The sequence below is a fragment of the Eufriesea mexicana genome, unplaced genomic scaffold (genome assembly GCF_001483705.2).
Source record: "Eufriesea mexicana isolate 0111107269 unplaced genomic scaffold, ASM148370v2 scaffold654, whole genome shotgun sequence".
Lineage (NCBI taxonomy): Eukaryota > Metazoa > Arthropoda > Insecta > Hymenoptera > Apidae > Eufriesea > Eufriesea mexicana.
Genome location: NW_016908877.1, coordinates 1512723 through 1522235, shown reverse-complemented (window position 1 = coordinate 1522235; position 9513 = coordinate 1512723). Strand labels below are relative to the sequence as shown.

General features: G+C 32.8%; 2 protein-coding genes across 2 annotated transcripts; one reads left to right on the top strand and one right to left on the bottom strand.

The window, feature by feature from the left end:
• Positions 1-370: 370 nt before the first annotated feature.
• On the top strand, positions 371-2667 carry Galphai (G protein alpha i subunit). Its single transcript, XM_017898513.1, has 4 exons — positions 371-1010; positions 1554-1738; positions 1831-2117; positions 2190-2667. The coding sequence occupies exons 1-4, from the start codon at positions 890-892 to the stop codon at positions 2665-2667; spliced, it is 1071 nt and encodes a 356-aa protein (XP_017754002.1). The 5' UTR covers positions 371-889.
• A 1807-nt stretch (positions 2668-4474) lies between these two features.
• Synj (synaptojanin) lies at positions 4475-9139 on the bottom strand. Its single transcript, XM_017898535.1, has 7 exons — positions 8820-9139; positions 8266-8623; positions 8031-8195; positions 6755-7809; positions 6109-6680; positions 5846-6020; positions 4475-5771 (listed from the first exon to the last, which is right to left on the bottom strand). The coding sequence occupies exons 1-7, from the start codon at positions 8944-8946 to the stop codon at positions 4765-4767; spliced, it is 3459 nt and encodes a 1152-aa protein (XP_017754024.1). The 5' UTR covers positions 8947-9139; the 3' UTR covers positions 4475-4764.
• Positions 9140-9513: the final 374 nt, after the last annotated feature.

Here is a 9513-nt window from a genome sequence, read left to right as displayed (position 1 = left end):
TATGTTGAAACGAGTACGATTAACTAACCGATATTAATGAAATTGATAAATAGATTTATATATCGAGCTTAGTAATTGGATGAAATTAGATTAGAATCCGTGTACAGCAATTCTGTGTATTATAATAACTTTTATACTAAATATAAATATAATTATCTTTCACTTTTTATCTTCAAAATGATATTACGTTCGATTCTAATCTATGATGTAATGTGACAATTTAAGATATCATATCCATATAGATATTTATCAAAATGAGATATAATTATCCTATTACATACATCCTATTGGGGCCCGCGGGCCCAAATCATACAGAGCACAATCATTGAATGAAGCAAGTTACAAGATGATTTTCCCACTCTTGGGCCGATCTTCGATTCTGGATTTTGTACATTAGATGGCGCCTGGAATTCGAACAAATACAATTCCCGTAGCGTTTCCATTGGTCAGACAGGACTCACAATCTTCGCATGGATTGGCCGTTAATCGCGATCGAGAGATCTCCACGAATCCTGACTGTGTCCTGTACACCAAAGAACAAAGTATACAGGTTGTACGAAAGGCGATCGTGCCGGTATCGTAGGCTTGTGCAGTTTTGGTTCATTGTCATCGTTTTTGACGGGAAGCAACGATTAATCCCGAGAAATAGATCGCACGTATGCACGTATTGAATGATAATACCTACACCTACGGGGCACGTACAAACAAGTGTGTGAGGCTGTGTATCCGATCAGTGTGTGTATGCGAGCACAACCGCGTGCGGGCGGTTCCCACACGTCCGTGCAACAAGTGTCATACACGGCAGCGCGGCGAATAACCGATTGTTTCGAAGAGCGCCGTGCATGGTGCTTGTTCTTTCTTCAGTGGATAGAAAGAACCACCGGCAAGGATGGGCTGCGCGGTGAGCACCACCGGCGAGAAAGAAGCCGCCGAAAGGTCTAAGAAGATCGACAAGGATCTTAGAGCGGATGGGGAACGGGCCGCCAGTGAGGTCAAGCTCCTCCTGCTTGGTAATTTCTTCTCCTTTTCTTTTCATTGTTGTACTTTCCCTTCGCGAGAATCGTTCCATCGTTGTCTCTCCTTTCTTTGTTAATGATGCTGTGTCGAAAATATCCACTTTCTTGAAGACAATGTTTCCTCAAGCTTTTGATTATTCGTCGTAAAAGTAGATCGCTGTACTGGGCGTGCATCAAGGAAACTTTTTTTCCGCTTGTTTTCCCACCGATTCTTTAAGATAGTATTTCGAGTATTTGATTTTTATTTCGAACAATGTCACATAATAAGTACATTCTAATCAACTGTCGGATTTATGCAATCGTGGAAAAGTAAAGCGAACAATTTTCCGAAAACTTGAATCATCGTCTAAAGTGAATCATTAGATAACGCATTGGATATTTAGTTGATTACTTATAGCGTGATTTTTACGTGTAGTTTTACGTGATTTTTATTTATGAATATTAATGTGTTTGCTTAAAGGGAAAAAATGAAAATTATATGCTTTTGTATCCATAATAATATATATTTATTAAATATGTTAATGTTTTTGTTTTAAGGAGCTGGAGAATCTGGAAAATCTACTATAGTAAAACAAATGAAAATTATCCATGAAACTGGCTATAGTAAAGAAGAATGTGAACAATATAAACCTGTAGTTTGCAGTAACACAGTTCAAAGTCTTATGACAATAATTAGAGCCATGGGTCAGCTTAGAATTGACTTTGCAGATCCTAATAAAGCGGTAAACATAACAACTTTAAATAAAGATGTTTGTACATCTTTTTTATTAAATATATTTCATATCAGTAATAAAGAAATCTAATTATGTTATAGGATATAGCACGCCAATTTTTTACTCTAGCTTCTGCAGCAGAGGAGGGTGAACTAACTGGGGATCTGGCAACATTAATGAAACGATTATGGCAGGATGCTGGAGTACAACTCTGTTTTACACGTAGTAGAGAATATCAGCTCAATGATTCGGCAGCATATTATCTTAATGCGTTAGATCGCATAGCACAACCTAATTATATTCCTACTCAGCAAGATGTTCTCAGAACACGTGTAAAAACAACAGGAATTGTAGAAACACACTTCTCTTTCAAGGGCTTACATTTTAAGTAAGTTTATTTCAAGATATTTTTATTGATTATATATTGTGAATCATTGTTAAAATTTTTCTTTTCTACTAGAATGTTTGATGTGGGTGGTCAAAGATCAGAAAGAAAAAAATGGATACACTGTTTTGAAGGAGTTACTGCAATAATTTTTTGTGTTGCATTAAGTGGGTATGATTTGGTTCTTGCAGAGGATGAAGAAATGAATAGAATGATAGAGTCAATGAAACTATTTGACTCTATCTGCAATAGTAAGTGGTTTGTTGAAACATCGATCATTTTATTCCTGAACAAAAAGGATCTTTTTGAGGATAAAATCACCAGGAGCCCATTGACTATTTGTTTCCCAGAGTATAAGGGTGCCAATACTTATGAAGAATGTGCTTCTTATATTCAAATGAAATTTGAAAATCTGAATAAAAGGAAAGATCAGAAACAAATTTACACACATTTTACATGTGCCACTGACACATCTAATATACAGTTTGTGTTTGATGCTGTAACTGATGTTATAATCAAAAACAATTTGAGTAATTGTGGTTTACTAAGTTAAACATTCCAATACTCTATTAAATATTAAAAAAAGAGTAAATTGATATCTAAGGTGTATAAACCTGTGTAAGTGCACAAAGGATACACGTGAGACTGAAAACAAATTGTTAGGAACAAAAATGTTTTGGGTATGTCATTACATAATGTTTTGAGTATACCAATTGTACGATGTCTTAATTTTGTCATTCTATCAGTTTTTATAATATTCTGATAACGAAATAATTTGTTAGATTCTGTGTTTCTTATCTATACTTTTTTTCGCGTTAGAATTTATGACATTTCATTGTAATTGGCTAAATTTTAACTTATTCCTTTAGCAAATATTATTAAACTTGAAAATTTGGATCATAATATTCTTGATAAGAACAGATACTGTTTGCAGACGGACAAACATTTGATCTCTGCCAACAGTGTTTAGTATATTAACCAGAAACTAGTTAGCTATTAATTTAGTAATATCATTTTGTATATAATTTATTCACTAAAAAAAATATGTTTATACTGAATGGAAATATACTTCCGTAACAGTGCTCGAAGCCATTCATTCTTCTTATTATAAATTGTTCATATTGCAATGATAAACGGAGATCATTGTATTGACAGTATATATTTATACAGATTAAATTTGATAAAATTTTTTGTTAGACCTTTTTATACGTATTGTTAGGTAATGTTTAAAGGGTTGTCATTATTGCCCTACCTGCCAAACAAATGACAATGTTAGAATTAGTTACAGATTTAGAAAACAGTCTTATTATATTGCCGAAATAAATAAAAAAAACTTTTTTAATTAAGACATTTTTTTAAAATCCTGTGCTTCATGTTCTGAAATATAGAATAGCGTTAATAGACTGATGAATTTAAAAACATAATAAATGCATAATGTATTTAGTGTTTTTAGAAAACGAGTATTAATTATAAGATATTTGTTTTACTAAAGCCAATTCTATTTACATTTTTTTCCAAATACATGATTCAATTACAAAAATGTTTATGTACTTTTAACACTTTTAAATTTGTAGATCTTGTATACTATGTAACTTCATCTTTTACGAATTTTTACGTTTAAAAAAAGTTCATTTTAGAAATAATAATATTCGCACATCAAGTACTTATTATTCCGAATTCTGGAAAATATTTAAGAATGTTTTCTTCGTTGTATAAACATAGAATCTCATTTTAATTGTATCTTGCATTGATTTCTATATTATATGTACATGTACAATACAATACATGAAGCTACAAAATAAATATAGTAATATTTAATTTGTTTTTTCTGACAATGTTTAGGAATTTATCGAATATTTTTATATTATCATCATAATAATAACTTATACATATAATATATACTTATGAAGAATATTTTGTAAGAATACTGTTATTTGAGTCTATTACTTTTTTACTATTACAAACAATAGTAAACTTAAATCAAGTTCCCATTAGCTCACAAAATTCATGTCAATTATCTATTGCGTTTTAAAAGAATATAGCAAGATGTAACAGGAAATAGATATAGTTGATAAATGATTTTAACATCAATTGTAAAATTAATATATCATGAAAATATATCTTTTGTGGCTTATTTATTTTAAATATAGAATATATCAACGATAGCACTACTTTTTTTTATACTTAGCCACGATAAATTTTCCAGAAAGTTATGTTAATATAACATTTTTAACAGCACAAATTTTATTAACATAATTATTATTTCATTACTTTCAACGATCATTAAGAAGCCTTTTAACTACATACACTTGTAAACATTGTGTATGTTTTACGATATATATAATATGTATGTATGTATGTGTGTGTGCGCGCACGCGCGCGTGTTTAGTTAAATCTCTGAGGTATTTAACAAATTTGTTTACATGTAAATTATTGTAGGAAAGTGCACAACGGGAAGCATAAATCCTTACAGTGCTTGATAACTGAGTCTGACTAATTATAGAATAGACTTGAGGTTTGTAATATGCTACACAACTGTAGAACATTGTGAAAGCGATCTATTCTGTGTTTAATTTCTATCGATATTTATAAATAATTAGCTACATAATAACACATAGCAAAACAACTCTAGAATTATATAAACCACTACTTAATGTGGATTTCTAGCTGGAATAGGTGGTCCACCTGATGTCCTTGCTGGAATTGGTGGTGGGACGTTCGACGCGGGTAAACTAGGTGGTGGATGTTGAGGAGGAGGAGGAGCTTGCCTTTGGGGTAATGGGGGAGGTTTAGAATTAGGTGGCCTACTAGATGATTCTTGCGAAGGATCCGTACGAGGTAATGGCGGTGGTGGACGGTTTGGTATAAGGTAATTAGGCGATCCATCCAATATTTCTTCATAAATTGCAGATTCCGGAGATAACCTTTCACTTTGCTCAGATTCTACTCTTTCTCTGGATAATGGCGTTGGGAAATGTTTTGGCAGTACACTAAATACACCAGCACGTGGTCCCTGTTTTCGATCTTGTACTGGACTTTTAGGTGGTTGAGTTGGTCGACCGGGTGGAGCTGGTCTAGGTGGAGGAATTACTCCATTTGGACTACCTCTACTAGGACATGGTCGTTCTCCTATATCTAACTGTTCTAATCTTTGAATCGGACTCCTTATTGGAGAATTTGAAACAAATTGCGCAACTGTGGTGTTACTGCAAAGTTCTATTTCCTTCTCAAATAATTGCACCCAGTTTGGTGACTTCAAAGATAATTTTAAAGTTTGACCACAAACTTGAGTCATACCTTTCCTTGCTGCTGACAAAGCACATTGTCCATCTCTAAATGTTACCCACATTGTTTCACCGACGAATCTGACAAGGATTACTTCGCCAATAAGAGAAAAATCTTGCACTAGTGCAGTCATGAAACTTTTATCAAAAACACTGTCCATATCATCCAACTCTTCAACTGCATTTACTACTATAGTGCCATCAGGTGGACCTAAATCTTGAATCACTTCTTTGAATACTTGTTCACGTTTTTCATATTCGACGCAATGAATATCTACATCGATAATAGCAATAACCGGTCGATGATCACTTTGTTTTAATTCTGCTCTACCATAATGGATCAATTTTCCTTGATTCCAATCTGTAGGAGAATCTAAAAGAAATAAGTACAGATGTGATTAGTGCAAGTATGGAAAATAGTAAAGATCATAATTGTATGGAACTAACCAATATCAGGTACTTGTTTTCGGCGTTTCCACAATACTCTATCTGTCCATGCAGGTTGTCGACATTTTTCACTAGTATCATAATCATCAGAAAAGAGATCATACTTATATGTTGGAGCAAAAGTAATAGGACCTTCCAAAAAGTTTTTAAAAACATTTCCATGGTCCTGTTGGACCTAAATTTAAAATATATTAAATAAACTCTGATATACATTTTTTTACAGTTTATGTATAGTGTTTATTTTTAAAAGCTTGTGTATTTACCTTCAATTGATCATACTGTAATATTTGATCAAATTCATTCCTTCTGATCATGTCTTTCATCTCATCTTTATCCATATCAACTCTGTAATTAAAATCACCACACCAAAATACATAATCATGAGTATTCAATGTTCTTCCCATAGGAAAGGCAATTTTCCGCGTAATTTCCGCATAATCTGCATTACGCTCATTAACTTGAGTTTGTCCAGCAGCGAAATGTGCGCAAACAAAACAAAAAGACGTAGAATATAATACGCATCTAATAGCTGCAGCTCCTTTATTTCCTGTTGCACCTCCCAATCCAGTTTTAACACAATCTACAGCTACATCTCTTAAATAAGGTGCATGCTCAGGCCGAATGAATAAATAGAGGCAAACACCGACTAATTGCTGATATGTGACCAGAACATATTCAGTATCTCTGGAAAGTATTTTCTGTAATTCCTTTGCCCAAGCTTTTGCATTATCAGTACTAGCAGCCATTATATTGCTAGCATTCAAGTCAACAATTTCTTCAAATCCTATTGCAAATATATCTACAGGAACATTGTCATATTCAACTGATACTAAGGCTGTAAGAAAACGTATAATTAGTTTGTATAAACCTATTTCGCTAATAAAATAAATATATTTTGATTGAACTTACACAATGGCTTTCGCGGAGCATCTAATAACCAATCCAAAAGGGATACATCTTTATACGCGACACTTCGGAAATGCTTTCCTCCATTAACGTTGTAAGTACCCACACTTACTCTGAGATTCATTGTAGTTACATACTCATTATATCTTTTGCACATTTCTCTAAGAACGCTTGGTGGTGCGTGTAACATATTTGACGGTAAAAGTAATCGAGCTCTGTCCGCTAATTCTGTATTTAAAGTTGATCCCAATAACAAGATGTCAATAGCTTCTTGTTTACTGGAGTCTAATAAATTATTTTGTATTGTTCTAGCTGCTGATCTTGCGCCATCCATTAACTTCGAACTTCCTTGTATTGCCCCAGTACCAGCATATATTTTACTTACTTCATTACCATTGTTGATCCACATTTGTCTAAATACTTCCTCAAATCGTGAAACCATCTGTTGCTTCTCGAGTAATTTTAATAATCCAAGTTGTTTGCCAAGTATCTCCAATGCAAAAAATGTTTGCACACAATTTGTTCTATCTAAACAGTCGAGACAATTTGTTCTAATAGTTCCAGTTTGCTCAAAAATGACAGTATTACCGGCTGCGTAAAACAATGAAAATGATTCTAAATATCTTTCTACTTTTGCTTTCAATTTAGAAAGGTTTTTCATATTTCCACCTCTGCATTCTTGATGGTAATCAAATAAAATGTGAGGTACATCAGTATGTTCTGACATGCTATGATGAGTTTGGAATAACTGACTTAACATTGCTTCTCCTTCTTTGTTTCCAATTAGACTAGATCCAAGAAGATTAACAATTACTTGCTCCCCATACCTTTGTTTGATCATATTCAAATGTCTATTAAAGGCTGGTGCAGAAGCATTAAAACCACGAGAAATTTTCACTTTATGAGAACCAACCTGAATGCCAGGTTGCTCCCAGAACAAAGGAACTGATCCTCTGGTTTGGACATAGGAAGTTATTTCATTATCTAAATATATTACTTGTTCTGTTTCTACAAAATTTGCTACATGACCATCATCATTAGTTCCTCTGACATTAAACCTAGATAATGAATATAAATCTATAAGTTTTGAATGATTAATGTTGAATTATCAAGTACGATTGTATAACTTTTATAAAATTGTATGATAAGAAGTGATAAAAATGACATCAGGAAATAATGATAAACCAGTTACTAGGGAAGTAATAAATGTCAATAATATTACTTATATGTAGGATATTTATGGGCTATTCATATTTAGATAAAAATAAAGTAAAAATACCTTGTGCCTGCACGCTCACAACTTAATCTTGACATAAGGACAGCACGAGCTTGTCTATGACCAACATATACAGTTCGAATTTCCACACTACCACACATTGCTTTAAGCAACCAGTGGGATGTGTCTACACCATACCTTAATAAATGTATGTGTAACATTCGATTCCTATTTGTAATATATAAAAAATTAGTATTTTTATTATATCTTTAAATTTTTTGATATATTTAATACTAACCAAAAGAATCTGTTGTCAGTTGTTGTAGACTTACATCGTCTTTGTGCACTAAGAGTAATATCAAGAGGTTCTTGATTACCAGCAGACCAAGAAAAATAAAATGTACCAGAATTAAGTACTTTTTTAACTTCAGATGCACGATCCTCATTACCTTGTGTGTAATGAAGTGGTACAAAGTGAGTCTGTGTAATTCTAAATATCTCTGATTCTCCTATTTTACCAACAGAAAAACAGCCAGTAACAAGAACAAGGTACAATAAAGTATTTTCACCAGCATTTAATTGTAAAACACCTAAGCATCCATATGCATCTAATAATTTTGTGTATTTCCATTTCAAAGTATCTGTTTCTTCAGCAGCTGTAAAATAATATTTAAAACTATACATAATAATAAATCATTTTAGAAAGAACTATACGAAATAAAATCGAAAAAAAGAAAAAAAATTGAACAGCTGTATTTAATAAATATCAGTTCTTGTATCTTAACAAAAAAGAGTTAAAAAATTAAAGATCAGGGATATACGAAAAATATTAATTATGATAAATATACTTACAGAGAACAGCGACTGCTTGAGATTCGAAAAGAACAGTTTCCTTCCGATTTCGTTGTTCCAATATAAGAGAATGAGGACTAGGTGGCTTTAATTTTTCGTAGACGCGAAACCCTTTACCCATCGCCATTGTTGTATTAATGTCTTTGAAAGTTCCGGGGATAAAAGTAAGCTTTGGTAGAATATAACAGCCCCGTCTGTCATACGGAAGAGTGTGATCACCCTATTCTTACAATGTTTTCTCCCTACCGACTGAACTTCGTTCGTCACCACTAACAGTAACACACTTTTCTCTACTGGTTAACGGAAGAGAGTAGCGCTCTTTTCGCTAATCCGTCGATACTTCGATATTTTCGCAATATATACATCGCGATTTCACGGAGTCTACAGTCTGCTTGTCTAACCGTAGCAATCAATCGAACGCGCCATTTTGAAATTTTAAAAAGTTAAATATGCAACTATCTCGCGCCATAAATATTGGTCAATTAAAAGTTATCTTTTCGTGACAGCAACAAAATATTTCTGACTTTCAACGCAAAGAAATTAATATGGAGTAAACACTAATATGAAAAATTCAAGTTACGATAGGAAATTTTGTGTATGCAGTGGAAACTTACATATAAATTTATTGAATGTTAATTTATGATACATATTGGTAATTTGTATTTTAAAAATCTTACTTTAGAAATATCTAAGG

What these genes read in the sequence shown, in the direction of transcription:
- Galphai (XM_017898513.1), top strand. Translation starts at nt 890, where the DNA reads ATGGGCTGCGCGGTGAGCACCACCGGCGAGAAAGAAGCCGCCGAAAGG. An exon ending in TTGCAGATCCTAATAAAGCG is followed by an intron (nt 1,739 to 1,830) that starts GTAAACATAACA and finishes ATTATGTTATAG; the next exon opens with GATATAGCACGCCAATTTTT. An exon ending in TTCAAGGGCTTACATTTTAA is followed by an intron (nt 2,118 to 2,189) that starts GTAAGTTTATTT and finishes CTTTTCTACTAG; the next exon opens with AATGTTTGATGTGGGTGGTC.
- Synj (XM_017898535.1), bottom strand. Translation starts at nt 8,946, where the DNA reads ATGGCGATGGGTAAAGGGTTTCGCGTCTACGAAAAATTAAAGCCACCT. An exon ending in TGCTCCGCGAAAGCCATTGT is followed by an intron (nt 6,681 to 6,754) that starts GTAAGTTCAATC and finishes GTTTTCTTACAG; the next exon opens with CCTTAGTATCAGTTGAATAT. An exon ending in TACAGTATGATCAATTGAAG is followed by an intron (nt 6,021 to 6,108) that starts GTAAATACACAA and finishes TTTTAAATTTAG; the next exon opens with GTCCAACAGGACCATGGAAA.